This window comes from Chiloscyllium plagiosum, chromosome 7 (genome assembly GCF_004010195.1).
Source record: "Chiloscyllium plagiosum isolate BGI_BamShark_2017 chromosome 7, ASM401019v2, whole genome shotgun sequence".
In the NCBI taxonomy this organism is placed as follows: Eukaryota; Metazoa; Chordata; class Chondrichthyes; order Orectolobiformes; family Hemiscylliidae; genus Chiloscyllium; species Chiloscyllium plagiosum.
Window position 1 is genome coordinate 67,777,791 of NC_057716.1, and position 21,744 is coordinate 67,799,534.

The 21,744-nt window shown below is 39.8% G+C and overlaps 1 protein-coding gene across 2 annotated transcripts in view; it reads right to left on the bottom strand.

Moving 5' to 3' along the window:
• cfap221 (cilia and flagella associated protein 221) overlaps positions 1 to 21,744 on the bottom strand; it is a 263,534-nt gene that overhangs the window by 177,382 nt on the left and 64,408 nt on the right. For both annotated transcript variants that reach the window (XM_043693986.1, XM_043693987.1), the window contains 2 exons: positions 7,159 to 7,262; positions 4,569 to 4,728 (listed from right to left, as the gene is read on the bottom strand). In XM_043693986.1, coding sequence (XP_043549921.1) covers positions 4,569 to 4,728; positions 7,159 to 7,262 — 264 coding nt within the window. The remainder of the gene's footprint in view (positions 1 to 4,568; positions 4,729 to 7,158; positions 7,263 to 21,744) is intronic.

Below are 21,744 nucleotides of genomic sequence, written 5' to 3' on the forward strand. Positions count from 1 at the left end.
GTAAAATGCACATTGGAAATCTATATTCACAAAGCATTGCACTTACTTTTGGTTTCTAATTAAAAGTACAACTTAACGGTATGTCATATATCACACTGCAGTGTTCTGAAATACTGGTCAACTGATCCAATCTTGTTCTATTTCATCAAACAAAATTGAACAGTTTCAAAGAGGTATAGAAGAGAGAGATAAGCAATCTCTCACTGAGCTTAACTTCAACTGAAAATGATAAATCTAGTAAAGTGATATTGCAAATACGTGTATTCGCTGTGGTCAAAAAGTTACACAATAACTGAGGCATACAGATTCACAGTGCAATAGATAGTTTTTTCAATCATCAAGCCAACTTGACTTAATAATGGGATCTGGAGAGGCAAATTTGTCATTGAAAGCTAGGATCTTTTCCACCTTGTTCTACCTAATCATGCAAGGCAGTGGAGAGATTACTTCTAGCTGAACAAACTTAAGAAACATATCAACAATCTGTGCCACTTAGCCCAGAAAGACTTTGCAAGTAAATTGACAATTGGACCTGACACACAGGTTATTTTAGAGGTGGAGGATAAAGGAACAAAAACGTAAGATGGGTAATGTGCTCCGGGGAGGAAAATTTCTGTAATACCACAGGTTCAAATCCCACCACGGCAGATAGTAGAAACTGAATTCAATAAAGAATCTTGTTTTAAGAGTCTAATGATGAGCATAAACCATTGCTGATTGTTAGAATCTGGCTCACTAGTGTCCTTTGGAGAAGTAAAAAATCCTTACCTGAGGTTGTCTCTTTAATGGTATCAGGACAAAATGACCCACTTCCTGTGAATGATTTAAAAAAAACTGGGGGCGAGATCTTGTGTCTCATGAGACCTGAGTTCAAGTCCTACCTATGACTAAAATGTGTAATAATATTTCTGAATAGGGTTATTAGAAATATATTTAAAATATTGTGATACTAGGACTCTTCTTGTATAGTCGTAATGTTCCTTCTTCTGAGGCAAGACACCTAGATTCCAGTCCCTCCTGCTCGAAAAGTGCTGAACAGGTTGATCAGAAAATAGTTATAATATTCTTTGACACTAGGGATGTGGGTTTATTAAGGTACACACTGTGTTTCCGTAAATCTTAACACTTTTCTTTCTGTATCCAAGTGATCTGGATTAAGATAAATGCTTTACACTCCTATGGAAGAAAGTGTATTTTTGATTTCAGTTAAAATTGAAAAGCAACTTTCACAGTTGTTTAACATAGTCATGCCTTACCGGGTAGCACACTTGAAATTAAGCCCTTCAATTCAGGGAGTCATCACTAAAATTAAAGTTTTTTTAGTTGTCCTTTTAGACTCAGATTGATAGAAAGTACGGACTACTGAACAAGAATTAGATTGTAGTTATACACTGATAAATAATTCCACTACTTAAAACTCTGAGCCCTTAGAAAAATTCTCATACACACAGATACAGACACACTCAGATAGACAAACAACAATTACTGTTATGGCTGAATAGAAAATCTAGGAAGACAGTTCAATGCCCCAGTCCACAAGGTTCACTGACCTGAACCTTTTGGCTTTCCAATGCTTGGCACTCCATCATCTCTCCTCTCTAGACATCTTCCCTTGCTTGCAAGAGGCACAGAGAGATTGGTTCAGCTTCAGTCTCAGCTTATAGCCTCTGAGTTATTGGTTAAATGCAACAGCATACAACAACTGATGATAGATATAAACTGATTTCCTTAGGCTGCAGATGTAATTCTTTACTGCACAGAAAAGGATACTACCTCTCCTTTCAGCGATCTGAAAGTTTTTGACAATGCCATTCATATCTACCTGGAAGCCAGTTACATAGTTACTGATGGGCAGAAGGCCTTTGCCATTGACAAATGGTTGCCATTCTACAGACCATTCAGTTACTTTTTGCCAGTTGAATCTCACTTTCCACACACTCTGTGGTACATGTCTGCAATTACACTTATCCCAGCGCTTAAAAAAGCAAAAACACTTAATTGTTAGCAACTTGCTTTAAGACCTGCAGCAATCCCTTTCACAAGGCTCGATTTTTTTAAATTAAAAAATGACCTTTACACATTTCAGTCCACTATCAAAAATAAGAAGTTATAGTCTTCACCAGAAGGCAGTGGAGGCCCAGTCTCTGGATTCGTTTAAGAAAGAGTTGGATAGAGCTCTCAAGGATAGTGGAATCAAGGGTTATGGAGATAAGGCAGGAACAGGATACTGATTGAGGATGATCAGCCATGATCATAATGAATGGTGGTGCAGGCACGAAGGGCAGAATGGCCTACTCCTGCACCTATTGTCTATTGTCACCTGTCTCCACTCTTATAAGATGAAACAGTGTTTAGAAAAACTTGTTTCATCACAAATTAGGTGATCCATAAGCAACACGTAAGATTTACATCCATTCACCATAAAATCAGCATTAATTGCACACTTAACCATGTGTGTTACTGTTATGGTCAAGACCAACCCCCTTCAAATATATCAAGAAGAAAGCCTAAACTCTAGCTTTTACATTATTTAAAGGTAAGTGTAAGAAGTGTGTTCTAGTTGTAATTTGGTTGGTCATACTACTTGGATTTAAGCAAAACACACTTTATTCCTACACCCAGTTAAAATACAAACAAAAGAAAGAAGAGCTGGTATAACTTAAACTCTATTGGAAAAATTAACAGCAAAGTAGATTATTTAACTACTAAAGAGCAACTGTTCCAATATCGTAACATCTCATAAACACAGGTTTGGCAAAAACAAATTCAGTAATTGTCTTCACATGCAATTCTGGCAGAAGAGAGATACAGAGAACTCCAATTTTTTGCTGTGACTAAGAGAGATGTATAGAAACTTTCCACAGCCAACTTCCAAACCCCAACAACTACTGAAAGCTAAACTAAAACCCTGGTTTTGGCTAGACCAATAGAATGTTTTTGTATTTTGGCTCGAGTTTTCCTATTAGCATCTCATGTGCTATCTGCAACACCTCATTCTATTAATACAGCTTGATGATCTTCTGCCCACTTTCATCTGCTTGAGATGGTCTACATGTCCTACATGTCCTCATTTCATTTGTTATTGTAGCATTCTGGGATACACTCAGATTCTTTTTATATGTATGCTTTTTGATAAAAATGTTATTTTTTCATCGTTTGGTTGCAATTCAGCTAACATCTCTGAACTAAAAATATCTATTTTGTTCTCCACTTGTTCTTGTTTCTCCTCAAGCATTTGATCAAACATAGTTTTTTTCTTATCTTTTCTCCTTGTTTTCTCCTCTTGATTCAATTTGTGGTTTTGTAGCCTTGTTACCATACAGCCAGGAAAAATCTCAGGATATGCTCCTTGTATTTTATCACTGCCATCTCGACCACAATAGGCATCAATCCCACCTGTGCTCCGGCTATACCATCCCCTGTGCAGGTCAAAGTCTGAGAATCTCTGTGGAGAATAATTCATCTCCTGACTCCCAAAGTCAATCTACCATCAAGGCAAAAATCTAAGGCATATTTTTGAAACAGATCTTAAACAGATTCACTTGCCTGAATGGCTGTTGCTCCAATCGCACTCAAGAAGCTTGAAAACATCCAGAACAAAGTAGCCTGCATATTTGGTACCCCATCTACTACCTTCAACATTCACTCCCTCCACCACAAAAATATAGTGGCAGCAATGTGTACCATCTACACAATGCACTTCAGCAACTCACTAGTTTGCCTTCAACAACATCCTTGCAAATGAAACCTCAACCTAGAAGGACAAGGCAAAAGATGAATAGGACCACCACCATCCACTTGTAACCCTTCCAGCCACACACTACACTGACTTGGAATTAAATCATATTCATCCACTGTCATTGAGTGAAAATCCTGGAACTCCAATCCTAAAAGAACTTTGTATGTGCCAATGTACCACTGCTCTCCTGACCTTGGTCATTGGTTTGCAGCAGTTCTAGAAGGTAGTTCACCATCACTATTGCAACAGCAAATAGATATGAGCAACAAATGCTGACCTAGACAGCAACACTAACATCCCAAAGATAAATATATTCAAATAAACTATCGGACCCGGGTAGGGGCCACCAAAAATATCAGTTATCTTCAACACATTTAATGAAAGATGCATACATAGGTATCATGAGAAATTGATGACTGAAGTTAGTCTTTTTGCTATTTTATTTAATTTTGATTTTCTTGTCCAATCAACTGCAGAATGGACAATTGCCACTTTTAATGCAACAGATCTAGATTCTGAGCTCTTTAACTGTCATTTAAACTTATCTGGCACATTGAATCATAAGTTGTAGATAGGCACCACAGGAGTTTTCTTCTACACTCCTGTTTGAACCAAGATGGATGTCATGGTTGTGCCAAAATAGCATGGAGATTGTCCAAAATATGTAAATTCACTCACACAAGAACTTCAGATGGGGCCAATATCAAAATAAGACTAAGAGAGGAATTTCAGGATTCATATCTATGATGATATTATACAACTTTAATACCATGCACTCTTCAGAAAACAAGAAATGATTATATTTTTCACTTCTTCATCGATTACTTACCTAAAGTCAAGCCTTGGAGACGAAGTGCCAATGATCGTACAGGTGTAAGGTTTGGAGTTAAATTGTGAGATGAGAAGTTGTATCCCAATTTGAGCTGTAGCACGATCAAGGGGGGTGTATTTGACAACAATGTCAACTTGTCCATTGGCTGGTATTATTCCTGTGTAAGAAACAAAATACATTTGTCATACATTTATTGCTTATTGTTACATTGTTCAAAATATCCATGATCTTTTTTTTTTGTTTGAATACAAACACTTGAAACTTCCTAGGTCATTTTCCCTATTTCTTTTCTTCTAATAGGCTTCCATACTTCTGGATAGATACATAAATAATCATGAAATTTAATTCCAGGGCCTTATATATTGTTGCTGTAATACCAGCAATGACTACCTTTCCTGGTGGTGTTTCTAAGAACAAAGAGCTGCTGGCTCACTGATTGGTCAGTGGTGCCTGGAAGTGGGATTTTTTTCTTTTAACGATTAAAGCCCTGATGCCAGACAGTCGATTGCTTGAAGTGCATTGATTGGAGGGTTTGGCTGGCCTGCTGATGAGACCATTCAATTCAACCCAGTTTTTGTGTTGAATCTGGTGTCAAAGTTAGCATAGTTAAATGGAACAAGCATCCAGGAAACCTTTGGCAAAGCAAAATGTAATTATCTAACAAAAGAAATTCACTTGGACAGTACCATAACACTGAAACACAACATGAAATAATGAAGGACACTCTGAAGTTGAAAAAGCTCACTAAGAAATGTTAACAGTAAGCCATAGGTGAGCTTTGAGAGAGGAGAAAAGTACTTTTAAAGAAAATGGAAAAAAACTGTGCTTCAATGCATCAATAATTTCTTATTTCTTTCACTGCAGAATATAAATTACTAAATTAACAAAGAAACTGGTGTTGTATTTTTGAGGATCTAGATCCAGTTAGCTAAAATAATCATGTACATGTTAAAGTTTGTTGGAAGGGAAGGAGACCTCATTGGTAAAGTACATGAGTGTCTAAATGTCCACAATCCAGTACTAAGAAGCTATTTCAAAAGCATATGAGCATATTCAATAATACTTTAAACAATTCTATATAAAGTTTTAAAAATACTTGTTTGCACAACTCCTTGATTAATTCATGTTGAGAATATTACCTCAATTTTATGTTACCTCACATAGTTTGATTCTGAAAAAGGTCTACAGCTGTGCAATCATGGCAATAGCTAATTGAGAGATTCTTAGCCATCATAGAAATCTCAGGAACATGGACCTACAGCCTTTAAAAGCTGAAGCAGTGTTTTGTTATGACTGAACATGGCGTTGGTAAGGCTGCACCTGCACAATGTGTGCAGTTTTGGCCCAGTATCTAAGAAAGGATGTACTGGCATTGGATGCCATTCAAAAGGGATTCACTCAACTGATTCCCAGCTTAGCTCAGTTGGCTGGATTGCGGGTTTACAGAGCAGTGTGATGCCAACAACATGGGTTCAATTCCCATCACCAGTTTGAGGTTACCATGAAATACTCAACTTCTTCCCTGGTCTGGTGGTCTTCAGGTTAAATCACTACCAGTTACTTCTCTCTCTAATAGGAGAGCAGCCCCTATGGTCTGGTAAGACTATGGTGACACAACTATAACTGATTCCTTATGAATGGGTTGACTTATCAAGAAAGGCTAAACAGTTTTGATTTTCTTCAAGAAAGATCAGAGAAATAAGGGGTGATCATATTCAAACATACAAGATTCTGAAGATGGTTGACAGGATAGATGTTGAAATGATGATTCCACTCGTGGGAAAATCTCAGACTAGTGGAAGTAGTTAAAGAATAAAAGAACAGTCATTTAAAACTGCAGAACAATCTTGATTATCCAAATGAGGCGGCCGGGGAGTATTTTGTTCAGATTACTGAACATTCGGATAACTGATCTGATCATAAGCAAGCAGTAATTTATGAGTGCTGGTTATCTGGCAATACACATCATAATGCCATTTGACTGATAACTGAATGCTGAGTTGCCTAATGCCATTTTTACAGGACCTTGAGATCTTGTTCGGATATTGCAAAATTCAGATAATTCATATTCGGATAATCGAGGTTGTACTGTAATATGCAAAATGTAAATGTAAAATACTTTGTTTGGCAGAAAGGTATGTTTGAGTATGGAGTATAAACTGAGGATGGGACCTAATTGAGGATTATAAGCTTAGGAAGAGCATGACACAAATAGAAATTTAGGCTACTAACTGTAAATATTTCCATTTTAACTACCAGACATGTTGTCCTGCATAAAATTTAAGAATGTACGTGGATGAGCACTTGAAACATCATAACATGGGCCAAATGTAAGAAAATGGAACATGTCTAAATAGGTTAATACAGACTTGATGGGCTGAAGGAAAGATACACAGGAAATCTGAAGGAAAGATATACAGGAACCCATCATCAAAGTTGATTGCATTAGCTTATAATGTATTTCTGCAATTGTTTTTACTTTTGATGCCTTTTCCAGATGCCTTTATATTGTATGACTGTATGTCTTTGTCAATGCAGCATTAACTACCAATATAAATTGCTAATATAATATTAGAAGTTTTCTCACCTGCTGTTGGCTGAATTGTGAATGCACGATGAGATTGAAGAAAACTGATCTGGAATTCAAAATCAACTGGACAACTGCATCTCAAAGGGATGTTGATTTCCTTGCTACAAATTTTGAAAAATTAATACTATTAACTTTTGAATTAAAACCATAGGTTGTGTTATACCAGTATGGTACACAAATAAATCAATTACTATCATCATCTGAAACAATAATTATTCAGAATTGTAAAGAAGATTATAAGTACATTGAGTCATCGAGAAGTAGTAGAGAGTCCTTCAAAAGTGTTAATCATATTATGTACAATATGCTACTTAAAAAGATGATAAAACTATTTTTTTTTCAGAAACACTTAAGTTCACTTCCTGGCTAAGTTATAAAACTTATGGAAATATTCTATTCCATCTTACATAACGCTTCAACTTTAGTTACAAATTTTTGCAAGACCAATTGTCTGGTAGATAAAACTGAAAGAGAAGAATAATTGAGGAAAATCAAGAGAAGGAGTTTTATAAAAGAGTTCCACATCAGGATGTTTTCAGAAAACAAATGTTGGTTATTAACACATGTAATTAAGATGTTTTGATTCTTCTGTTTCCCCAACAATGCTAATATATATATTTAGAGTTAGTAGCCTAAATGTCTACTTGGGTCTGCAGAGTTTGCAGGTTTAAATGAACAGATCTCACCTGAAATCTAGGTTAAGTTTAATGACGTTAGATCTTTGTCCTTTTTATTGACATCTTCACTTCCAGCTCAGCACTGCCCCCATGACTTGTCCTACCTGCCTATCTTCATTTCCACCTATCCACTCCACCCTCCTCTCTGACCTATCACCTTCATCCCCACCCCCATTCACCCATGTGCTTTTCCAGCACCACTCTAATCTAGAATCTGGTTTCCAGCATCTGCAGTCCGTGTTTTTACCTATCTTCATTTTCACCACCATTTCAGCTGGCTGCATGTCGTATCTACCCATTTTAGACAGTTTAATATAAATGAAGTTAAGTTGGTGTCATGATGTTAGTTATCTCTGTCTTCTTTCATCTATCTTATTTGATCTGTTTCATCTCTTGATCTAGTAAAATAGGTATTAAAGATTTTTTTTAATTCACTCATGAGACATGGTGTTGCTGGCTGGCCAGCATTTTTCAACCAAGAAGGTGTTTTGAGCTGCCTTCTTGAATTGCTACAGTCCATGTGCTGTTGGTAGACTCACAATACTGTTAGGGAAGGAATTCCATGGTATTGACCCAGTGATAGTGAAGGTTTGGCAATTTCCAGGCCAGATAGCAGGCAGCACGGATGGGAAATTGCAGGTGGCGATATTCCCGTGTATCTGCTGCCCTTGTCTTTCTAAATGGAAGTAGTCATGGGTTTGGAATGTCCTTTCCAAAGAATTTAGTGAATTTCTGCAGTACATCTTCTAGACAGTATGTACTGCTGCTACTGAATGTCAGTGTTGGAGGAATTGGATGTTTGTTGATGTAATGTGAATCAAGCTTTGTCCTGGACAGTGTCAAGGTTTTTGAGTGTTGTTGGAGTTGCACTTATCCAGCCAAGTGAGGAATGTTGCATAACATTCTTGATTTGCAACTTGTCAATGGTGGTCAGGCTTTGGGACGTCAGGAGGTGAGTTACTCATTAAAGTATTCCTAGCCTTTGATTAACATCTGCTGTGTTTATAAGGTGAATCTAGTCATGTTTCTGGTCAATTGTAATCCCAAAGATGTTGATAGTGGGGGACTCAGTGATGCTAACACATTGATTGAATGTAAAGAGACATTAGTTAGATTGGCTGTTATTGGAGATGGTCACTTCCTAGCATTTGTTTGATGTGAATGTTACTTTCCACTTGTTTGCCCAACCTGGATATTGACCAGATATTGTTGCTTTCGAAGATGAACTGCTTCACTGTCTGAGGGTCATGAACGGTGCTGAACATTATGCAATCACCTGCAAACATCCCCACTTCTGACCTTATGATGTAGGTGTTGAGTCAAAGATACGCAGAACACTATTATTAATTTTGATTGCACAAGCTTAAAATGTCTTTCTTTGAATGCTTTTGCTTCTGTCAATTATTTTACTAGCTGTGTTTGTACCAATTCCTGTGGAGCTGATATTACTGTTGTTCTTTTAGGCCAAGAGCAATGTATTATTGCTGTGCTGTAGTTCTTTTTAAGAAAATGAGAGTCAAGGGAGAGATGTCAGATAGTAGTGCATATATGCACCCACATACTACCATTACCAGAAAAATAACATACAGACAGAGGCACACATGCCTGAATTTTTCAAAGGAACAATATTTGTGGGTTTTTCGCTTTACCAAGTTTGTCACCATTGAGTTGCATTATATGTTCTCTCAGGCTAAATGTATACTCACTGATGGAAAATTATCCTAAAATCAGAACTGCTATAAGTTTATCTCCCATGTTGCTGCTTGCACAGCCTGGTTTAAAATTAATTTTACAATTCTGTGTAGCTTGTACAACAGCCTCCGTGCACTGCATTCGAGAAGAACTGTATCATTTACATTTACAGATAGTTTTCTTGTAATGCTGTAGTTGCATTCCAGTGAAACCTTATCAGAAAATCACTTAATGAGGCCTATAGGAAAAGTGGGGTTGGAACAGACCAGCAAAAAATATCATTCACGATTGCTCAAAAATCACCAAAAGTCTAAAGCAAAGTATAGCATACCATCAATGAAGGTATAAACCATATTTATCAATGAAACAAAAGTAAATTTAGCATGTCATTTAGGGTCATCATGGTGTGTAAATAAGACTCCCTCTTTCCTGTTAAGCAAGCTATATCACATTCTCTCCTTCCACTCAAAATGCTTTATGATATCTAACTTCTCTTCCAGTGTTATAGCTTTTCTTTTGCATTCACCACCTGCAATTTAACCGACAGATGCTTCTGGCCAACATTCTTGTCACTATGCCCCTCCATTTTTTCGAAAAAAGGGATAATCAACCTTTCACTGGAAGCTGCTCAATATATTTCTCTCAGAAAGTTGCTCTTTGTGCAGTACCTGCCACAGAAAACTGCTCTGTCGGCAGCTGACATCATCGCATGCACAGAATGGCATGAAAACCAGAGCTGACATTAGTGCATGCACAGAACGGAACGGAACAAAGCACACAAAACAATCACCGCTGGAATTGCACTATTGTAAACAGAGATAAGCATTCTAAAAAATACTGTTCCTTAATTTCTCAGTGAAGCTATAAGCAAATCACACTGCCAGAACACGTGTTATCCAGAAGCCACCTGTACATTCATTTCTGCAGTTCCACAAGTGTTTACAGATGTATTACATTTTGGTAAAACAAACAAAGAAAAGACTTACACAATTAAAAGTAGGGCCTTGGACAGTGTTTTAGAACAGAGAGAGACCTAGGGGTTCAGAGACATAATTCTTTGAAGTTTGTACCACGTATTGGTAGGATGGTTAAGGTGGCATTTAGCATACTTGCCTTCATTGTTCAGACCTTTGAGTATAGAAGTTGGGATGTTATGTTGAGGTCATACAGGATAGTACTGTGTCCGGTTCTAATCTCCCTGTTATAGGAAGGATATTTTAAGCAGGAGAGGGTTCAGAAACTACTTACCGGGATGTTTCTGGGAATGGACAGGTTGAGTTATAAGGAAAAGCTGGGTAGGTTGGGGCTTTTTTCAATGAAGTGTGGAATATTGAGAGATGAGCTTATAGAGGCTTATAAAATAACGAGGGGTACAGATAAGGCGAAGGATTGGTAGTTTTTTTCTAGGGTGGGGGATTTCAAGACCAGGGGGCATATTTTTAAGGTCAGATGAGAAAGATTTTAAAAAGATATGAGGGGCATTTTTCTTTTTACGCTGAGTGGCTCCCATGTGGAATGAACTTCTAGATGAGGTGGTGGATGAGGGTACAATTACCACTTTGAAAAGACATCTAGACAAGTACATGAATAAGAAATATTTGGAAGGATATCAGCTAAGCGCACCAGGTAGGATTATGGTTAGCATAGACTGGTTGGACCATGCTGTATGACTCTATGTTACCGGCTCAGTAAGATTTTCAGAATGACTAACATGTTTGTACCAGTGAGTTAAATGACGCCCTAAGTCGTGTCAGCAAGTTTGCTGAAGCCATATTAACTATTTAGATTATTGTGTGCTGTTTTTGTTCCATTGCCCAGGAAGGATATACTTGCCAGTAAAGGTTCACCAAACTAATTCCTGGGATAGTACGACTGTCTTATGAAGAGAGATTAGAGATATTGGACATGTATACTCTCACAGTTGGAAGAATGAGACACCATCTCATAAAACTTATAAAATTTTAGAAGAGATATGTAGAGTAGAAAGGATGATTTTCCTGGATGTGTGGTTTAGAACCCCTTTTCTGAAGAAGAGTGACTGGACTCAAATAGGAATAAAGGGATCTTTTTCAGAATGACAACCTGTGACAAATGTGGTTCCACAGGGGTCCATGTTGGAACCACAACTATTCACATTATACATTAACAATCTGGATGAAGGAACTGCGGGCACTGTTGCTAAGTTTGCAGATGACATGAAGATAGGTGGAGGGAGAGACAGTTTTGAGGAAGTGGGGAGACTGCAGAAAGACCTGAACAGGCTACAAGAATGAGCAAAAAAATGGCAAATGGAATATAATGTTGAAAGGGTGAGGTTATGCACTGGTAAGAAGATTAGAAGCGCAGACTATTTTTAGAAGACTTAGGGGTCCTAGTTCAGGATTCTCTTAAGGTTAACATGCGGGGGTCAGTTGGTAATTTCAGTATTCAGTATATGTGATCTGCCGGTATTGCTCGCAAGACAAAGCTTTTCACTGTGCCTCGGTACACGTGACAATAAAATCAATTCAATTCAATGCAAGAGGGCTCAAATACAAAACAGAGGTATACTGCTGAGGCTCTATAAGGCTCTGTTCAGACCACATTTGGAAATATTGTGAGCAGTTTTGGGCCCTGTAATGTCACTCCCACAGCCTCCCCCAGGATATGATCAAATGGCAGAGTAGATTTGATGGGCCAAAGGATCAAATTCTGCTTCCTTGTCTTTGACTCCATCTTCAATAAACATATACTAAAAGTAGATTTTTAATTAAATCAAATCCCTCATTGGATTCAGAATCATCATCTGATATATTACTTTCTCCTCTTATACTTTAAGTTTTTGTTTGGTCAACTCATGTTCTCTAAATTCCTTATCTGTTTGTAGTTCAGCTTTTTTAAAAAATGTCTCCCACTTTCTCCTCACTTTTCATTTTCTTTTTCTAAATAAATCCTACCAACATCCAAAGACAACCTCAAATTCTGTGGAATGAACTTCTAAACAAAGTGGCCATTTTATGTCCAGAAGCACCACATTATTTTAAACAAAGGACAGAGATCATTATTAAATCCAGCAAATTCAAATCTTGTCTGAGCCCCCAATTGTCATTATCCTAGCTAATGTTATTAGTGGATAAGTGAGATCTTAGACTGATTTCTGCCTTAATAGATTTTTTTTAAAAATTCAGAAACACAAACACAACATAGTATAGATAATAAAATATAAGTTTATTATGCAAAAGAAAGGAAAGTAGGGTAGAACAAATTTACATATAACACAATTTGGAAAAACTTTGAAGTACATAGTAAGAAGTACATTCCTGCCTATCCCTACACTAACACTTTACCATACTCAAATGCCAGGTTGTACTCTATGGCACATCCAAAGGTTCAATTTAACTTTCTTTCTATACTTGGCCTTGAGAATTTGGTAACCTCTTACTCAATTAGTCACAAAGCTGAGCTTAGAAATGTTTCTTTCAAATAAACACTTCAGGATTCTAACAAAACACTTCTATTCTGCACCTTCAAATTAAAATCCTTCTGCTATTTTCTAACAGTTCTAAACTAAACCCTTTCTCTCAATGAAACTGTTTCTTATATCTAACTTCAATCAGGACTTCTGCAAACTGACAAATAAAAGCTTTCAAAGTATGAATTTTCCATTAATCAATAAAAATCTGATCTTTCTGAACAGAAAGCAAGCTAATACTCTTCATTGTTATTATACCCACTTGTAAAACATTTCCAATGCAAAAAACTCCTCATACCATGGACTTATTGGTAAACATCGTGGTTCCAGAAATGCAGACAAGCTAAATCATTAAATCCCCTTATAAACACAGTCCAAGGTCTACATGTCAATATTTCAAAATATGAATTCACAAATAAATGATATTGAAGTATATATAAATCACACAGTTGTAGTCAGTGAGCTGGATCACAAGATTGAGGAGTTCACCACAGTTATCAGTACCATGTTGCATCTGACATGCATGCATTTGGCTGTTTCCCTGGAAATGTTGGTAAATGTCATGGAGACCCAGATCCCACACCTTCAATGTCTATAGCCTGTAACTGAGCATTCCACTAACTGCTGTTCCAATTACATCTTGGTCAATCCATCAGTCTCAATGCAGGGAGAATTGGCTTCACAACCAAGGCCAAGAGATCCTGGGTGTGGGAAAGAGATGGGGAAATGGTGGACATCAGGCTCCTCTCTCCTAATAAGGAGAAAATACAGGATTTGGCGAAAGATAAACATGACCACTCATGCAGGAACAACAATAGTGAACTAACCCAGAAAACTTCAGTTTGCTGTGCCATGCTCCTCTCCCATTTACATCACAGCAAAATCATTAGCATTAGCACAAACTTTTGACCCTCTTTGACAACTAATTCCATTCTTCTTTTATTAGAGTATTAGCAGCAGACAATGAACCTTCACTAAGAAAAGGTCAGCATCGATGACCCTCAGCTTCATTTCCACCTTTGAGGAGAAAGCCACTGATCTCTCAGAGAGTGAACCAGCACATCTTTCATGTGCATCCTTCCCCAGTCCTGAACCTTTCACCTCAGTGCATACTTTCCTGGATTGGACTATGGAATACATCACTGCACATTTAGTGAGTGCACCTTTGACACATCTCCACAAATGGTCAAGGAAGAAATCGCCTAAGTCTCTGGCCTCAGAGGACTGCCTGAGACCAGGTGCTTGATCAAACCCAGGAAGAAGACATGTTCTCTGCTATAATACAAAAATTGGTGTTTGGTAAATAGTGAGGAGAATAGCCTTAGAGTACAGGACGATATAGAGGGGCTGATCAGATGGGTTGATCAATGGAAAATAGAGTTCATTCTGGATAAGTGAGATACAGTATTTGGACAGGACAAATCAGGCAAACGGATACAATGGATGCCAAGAACTACCAAGAATAGAGGGATCTTGGGTGTGCATATACACCTGTCCCTTAAGATATCAGCACAGGTAGATACAGGTGGATGTTTGCCTTTATTAGGCAAGGCATAGAATTTAAAACTAGGGAAGTGATGCTTGAACAATATAAAATGTTGGTTAGGCTAGAGTATTGTGTGCAGTTCTGGAATCCACATGATAGTTCATGTGACTCAATGTAACAAAAGGTCTTTTCCTGTGCTGTAGATCTCTTTGACTCTAACGTTTAGTCATACTGCAGACAGACACAGGAACAGCAGCCAGGTTTATTAGAAGTAGTAAATGAATTGGATCACAAGATGGAGGAGTCCACCACAATTATCAGTACTATGCCGGATCTGACATGCATGCATCTGGCTGTCTTCATGGTCAGGCTGGTGAATGTGATGGATCCAGCTCCCATACCTTTGATGTCTGTAGGTATGCAGCCTATAGCTTAGCACATAAGACCATGCGTACGAAGAAAGCAATCTGGGTCACACATAGGCTAGCAGCCCTTAAGTCAATACTGAAGTCAGTGTGCACGTGCGAAGAAATCAATGTGAAGTATATAAAGACTGATAGCCTCCAATTAATACAAAGTAAGTGAGTAATAAGAAAGCAAATTAAAAAACTATTAATGCAAACTGCGCAGATGTATGAGATGCATATGGGTTCCTGCATATGAAGTGACCTGGCAAGTTATAGCTGTGCCAAGGTCAAGTGCAAAGTGTTGAAGTGCTAACATGATATGTGATTTATCCCAGAGGCTGATTGTTTCCTGATGCTGACTTGGGTGGATGAATGGTTGAGAACAGTTGTCACCATACAGCATAGTGACATAGAGTCCTATAGCACAGAGACAGGCCCTTCAGTACAAACAGGTCCATGCTGACCAAAATATCCATCCATGGGAACCCCATTTCCCTGCACTTGGCCCATATTCTTCTAAACCTTTCCTATCCATGTATTTGCCCAAATGCCTTTTAAATGTTGTTAATGACCCCGCCTAAACCACTTCTGCTGGCAGCTCATTCCATATGCGTACCACCCTCTGTTAAAAAAACATTGCCTCTCAGGTTCCCTTTTATTCTTTCCCCTCTAACCTTAAACTGATTCCCTCTAGTTCTTGATTCCCCAACCCTGAGAAAAAGATTGAGTGCATTCACCCTATCCATGCCTCTCATGATTTTATACACTTCTATAAGATTCTTCCAACCCCCCACCCCCTCCACCCCCCCACTCATCAATCTCCTCCACTCTAAAGAAAAAAGTCCTAACTTGTCCAAACTCTCCCTATGACCCAGACCCCTGAGTTCTGGCAACATCCTTGTAAATTTCTTCGGAACTCTTTCCAGTTTAATACCAGCCTTTCTATAGCAAGGTGACCAAAGCTGAACATAATACTTCAAGTGCAGCCTCACCAACATCCTGAACAACTGCAACATAACTTCTCAATTTCTGTACTCAATGCCCTGACTGATGAAGGCCAGTGTGTCAAAAGCCTTCTTTAATGCCCTGTCTACCTGTGACTCCACTTTCGGAGAACAATGCACCTGAACTCCAAGGTCTCTCTCCACCACATTCCTTAAGGCTCTACCATTCACCATGAAACCCCTACCTTGATTTGACGTTCCAAAATGCAAGACCTCACAGTTATTTTTATTAAACTCCATTTGCTATTTCTTGGCCCACTTTCCCAGCTCATCAAGGTCCTGCTGCAATTTCTGATAAACTTCCTCACTGTCCATGATACTGCTTACTTTAGTGTCATCAGCAAACTTACTAATCATGCCTTGTACATTTTCATTCAAATCATTGATACAGATAACAAACAGCAACGGGCCCAGCACCAACCTCTGTGGTACACCACCAGTCACAAGCCTCCAGTCTGACAAGCATATTTTCACTATTACCCTCTGCTTCGTACCATCAAGCCAATTTTGTATCCAACTTGCCAGCTTCCCCTGGATTCCATGCAATCTAACCTTCCAGAGCAGCCTACCATGTAGAACCTTATCAAAGATCTTATTGAAATTCATATAGACTACGTCAACTGCCCTGCCCTCATCAACCTTCCTAGTCACTTTATCAAAAAACTTTAACAAATTTGTGAGACATGATCTCCCACACATAACACCATGCTGACTACTCCAAATCAAACCTGTCTTTTCAAATGCATGTATATCTTATCCTGCAGAATTCCTCAGAGCATGTAGTGACATTATTGTGAAGGAACAGTTGGATGCTGGCTGAGGCAAGTAGTCGAAGACCTGTAGCTGCCAGATGTGATCTACAGTCGAGAGTATGTTGCTGGGAAAGCACAGCAGGCCAGGCAGCATCCGAGGAGCAGGAAAATTGATGTTTTGGGCATAAGCCCTTCATCAGGAATGAGGCTTGTGGGCCGGGTAAGGGTGATAAATGAGAGGGGGAGTGGGAAGGGTAGCTGAGAAAGTGATAGGTGGATGAAGGTGATGAAGAAGGTGATAGGTCAGAGGAGGGAGTGACGGACAGGTCTGGAGATCAGTGCCGAGTTGGAGTCTTAGGACTAGAATAATATGGGGGAAGGGGAAATGAGGAAGCTGATGAAATCCACATTTATCCCTTGTGGTTGCAGAATCCCAAGGCAGAATATGAGGCGTTCTTCCTCCAGGCGTCGGGTGGTAGCGGTTTGGCGGTGGAGGAGGCCCAGGACCTGCATGTCTTTGATGGAGTGGGAGGGAAAGTTGAAGTGTTCAGCCATGGAGCGGTGGGGTTGGTAGGTGTGGGTGTACCAAAGATGTTCTCTAAAACAATCCGCAAGAAAGCGCCCTGTCTCTGCGATGTAGAGAAGACCACACTGGGTGCATTAATAGAGGTACAGGTAAATTTCTGATGGATACGGAAGAATCCCTTGGGGCCTTGGATGGAAGTGAGGGGGGTGGTGTGAGTGCAGGTTTTGCACTTCCTGCAGTGGCAGGGAAAGGTGCCAGGAGTTGGGTGTAGGTTGATGGGGGCGTGGACCTGCCAAGGGAGTCTCAGAGGTAATGGTCTCAGCAGAACGCTGATAGGGTTAGGGAGAGAAATATATTTTGGGTCGTGGGGTCTGTTTGGAGGTGGCGGAAGTGGCGGAGGGTGATGCAATGTGTGCAGAGGTTGGTGGGGTGGAGGGTGAGGACCAGGGAGATTCTCTCCTTGTTGCGTTGGGAAGGGTGGGGTTCAAGGGCAGTGGTACGTGAAGAGGAGGGGATGCACTGGAACCCATCGTCAATCACGTGGGAAGGGAAGTTGTGATCATGGAAGAAGGGACTTTGAGGTGGAATTGATCATTCTGGAAACAGATGCGGTGCAGACGGAGGAATTGGAAGTGTTTTTACAGGAGGTAGGGTAGGAGGAGGTGTAGTCTAGGTAAGTGTTGGAGTCGGTGGGCTTGTCGTAGGTGTTTCACCAGTTCCTGGAGATGGTGATGGAGAGGTCCAGGAAGGGGTGTGAGTTGTCCAAGATGGTCCAGGTGAAATCGAGGTCAGAATGGAAGGTGCTGGTGAAGTTGATGAACTGTTTAACCTCCTCGTGGGAGCAGGAGGTAGCACTGATACAGTTATCGATGTAGCGGAGGAACAGGTGGGGGGTAGTGCCGTTGTAACTGTGAAAAATGGACTGTTCCACATATCCAACAAACAGGAAGGCATAGCTGGGTCTCATACTAGTGCCCATGCTACCCCTTTGGTTTAGAGGAAGTGGGAGGATTGGATAGAGAAGTTGTTGAGGGTGAGGACCAGTTCAGCCAGGTGGATGAGGGTGTCAGTGGAAGGTACTGATTGGGGCGGCATGACAGGAAGAAACAGAGGGCTTGGAGATCTTCATCATGGCGGATCAATGTGTACAGGGACTGGATGTCCATGGTGAAGATGAGGCATTGAGGGCTGGGGAAACAAAAATCTTGGAGGAGGTGAAGGGTGTGGGTGGTGTCACGAAAGTAGGTGGGGAGTTCCTGTACTAAGGGGGACAGGACGGTGTCGATGTAGGAAGAGATGAGTTCAGTGGGACAGACAACATGTGATCAACATGTTGGAAATTTTTACCATCTAGCTTGAATTTGAATCATTTATTATCATGTGTATTCAACATAAATACAGTGAAAAGTGTGTACTGCCGCCATGCATCGGCACTATTCACATTAATGTAAAATAAAATCTTAAAACGATAATTTAAAGAGAGTCCAACCTTTTCTTCTCCACTGCTAAAGCCCCACCCGAGGCTACACCAGCCCACGGTATGTCACTGCCAGGCAACCAGTTCAGGCGGAGGCGCCGGTCCTGCTCCAGGCTTCACAGGCCGACTGACCTACTCTGCAGCTACGCTGCGTCTGAAGGCCACACTGTCTCTGAAGATGCCACTGCCGCTCCAGAGCCCATCAAAGCCTAATCTAGTTTCTCAGAGAATGAGAGGACGATTGAAAATGTTGCAAAAATAATGCAAGCTTGGGCTTTGATGACATGCAAATGCATGGAAGTAATGTACTCACAGCTCAATAGCGAGATTCTGAAATTGCCACTCAAGGTGTGGTGAGAAAAAAAATTATTGGTCTCCAATTATCCCAGCTTTCTCACTCGGGGAGACCACGGTGACGAAAATTCCACCTAATCATTTTGTAAATGTATCTTTATTGTCTGCAGTAATATGACTTTCATGTGAAAATTTCAAGTATTAACTTCTTTTATTGATGTCATGAGAAAGTTTTTTGATGTCTGAGCCAAAACATTTGCACATGATTAATGTCAAACTTTTGAAACATGCAAGAAATTATCTTTACAAAACATTTCTAAAGTTCAATCCGAACCAGTTACAGTGACAGTAACAGAAAAATTACAGCTAGTGTATTAAATATCCCTACAATGCTAAGAATCCTGTTAAAATAAGTGAACATATGACTTGCTTCATAAAAAAAATTAATTAAATTAATTTCTGCATTATCTTCCTTGCTTTCTATAAATTGATCCATATCTTAACTCATCTCCCTTTGATTCAAACAGATTAGAATACTGTGTGTTTAGAACAAGCCCATATTTGCCTAAGATCATCAAATGTATTGCTCATGCAGGTAAGAGATAAGCTAGCGTTAATATTGCATGATTCAAAATGTGACTCCACTTGTACAGTCAGGTGAAACATCACCAATATCTGTGCTAATGGCTGCTATTTTCCTTATTGTTTGGAGTTTACCTTTACTGCCAACAATCTAGTCATGCATTAGTCAAGTAAAATCACTTGTTTTATGTCTTTGACAATATGATTTAAAATATATTTCCTTGTGCTGACTGATCCATGTATTAGTGAAATTCAATTGAACGTAACTCAACAGATTGGTTCATATTGCAATGGTTACACAAGTGCACAAAATAACATTTAAATTGGAAGTGTAGTGGACAGGGAAGAAGGTTAACCCAGAGTACAATGGAATCTTGATCAGATGGGTTAATGGGCCAAGGAATGGCAGATGGAGCTTAAGTTAGGTAAATGTGAGGTGCTGCATTTTGGAAAGGCAAATCAGAGCAGGGGTAATGGTAAGGTCCTAGGGAGTGTAGCTGAACAAAGAGACCTTGGAGTGCAGGTTCATAGTTCCTTGAAAGTGGAGTCACAGGTAGATAGGATAGCTTTCCTTTATTGGTCAGAGCACTGAGTATAGGAGTTGGGGGATCATGTTGTGGCTGTCCAGGACATTGGTTAGGCCACATTTGGAATATTTGTGCAATATGGTTTCCCTCCTATCGGAAGGATATTGTGAAACCTGAAAGAGTTCAGAAAAGATTTGCAAAGAAGTTGCCAGGTTTAGAGGATTTGAGCTACTGGGAGGCTGAATAGACTAGGGCTGTTTTCCCTGGAGCGTCGGAGACTGAGGAGTGACCTGATTGAGGTTTATAAAATCATGAGGGGCATAGACAGGATAAATATATAAGGTCTTTTCCCTTGCATGGAAGAATTCCAGAACTAGAGGGCATAGGTTTAGGGTGAGAGGGGAAAAACTTAAAAAGGATCTAAGGGGAAACTTCACGAAAACGGTGGTGCGTGTATGGAATAAGCTGCCAGAGGGAGTGGTGGAGGCTGGTTTGATTACAACATTTGAAAGGTGTCTGGATGGGTATATGAATAGGAAGCATTTAGAGGGATATGGGCCAAGTACTGGCAAATGGGACTAGGTCAGGTTAGGATATCTGGGCAGCATTGACAAGTTGGAATGAAGGGTCTGATTCCGTGCTGTATATCTCTATGAATCTATGTCTCACAGAATTGAAAGTAATAAAAAGGCACTATTTTCCTGTTGGCAGACTAACTTAGATTTTTTGAAGAAGATTTCTGCCAGAATTAATTAAATAGCTTAAGAAAGTACTGAATCTGTCTGTTTTGGTAATTTATCTAAAGCCTTTGCTCCAAACTGGACAGGGCATCATTGACGTCCATTTCTCGAAACAAGAAAGTTTTTGCCAGGCTGCATGATTTATGTATCCTGGGTTGACTGAGCTGGCCAAACCTGGAGCCACAGCTCTTTGGAGAGAATATACACACACACACATACACACCCATCCACCCACAAACACGCACAGGCGCGCGCGCACATCCACACACACACACACAGGCGTGCACATCCACACACATGCTCTGCAAGTGTGCTAAAAAGAGACAAACTTTACAGAATATCAGGTGTACAACCTGATAGATTTTCTCTGTCACAGTCATAAAAGACACCATTTGTGTAGTTGTTGTTTGATGTTCACTGATCTACCTAAACAAAAATGACGAGAACGAGGGTAGGTCCGATCAAGGACAGTAGTGGGAGACTGTGTATTGAGTCGGAAGAGATAGGAGAGGTCTTGAACAAGTACTTCTCTTCAGTATTTACGAACGAGAGGGACCGTATTGTAGAAGAGGTGAGTGTGAAATGGACTGGTAAGCTAGAAGAGATACCTGTTAGGAAGGAAGATGTGTTGGACATTTTGAACAACTTGAGGATAGACAAGTCCCCCGGGCCTGACGGGATATATCCTAGGATTATGTGGGAAGCAAGAGAGGAAATTGCAGTACCGTTGGCAATGATCTTCTCGTCTTCACTGGCAACGGGGGTGGTACCAGGGAACTGGAGAGTAGCGAATGTTGTGCCCCTGTTCAAAAAAGGGAATAGGGATAACCCCGGGAATTACAGACCTGTTAGTCTTACTTCTGTGGTAGGCAAAGTAATGGAAAGGGTACTGAGGGATAGGATTTATGAGTATCTGGAAAGACACTGCTTGATTAGCCAGCACGGATTTGTGAAGGGTAGGACTTGCC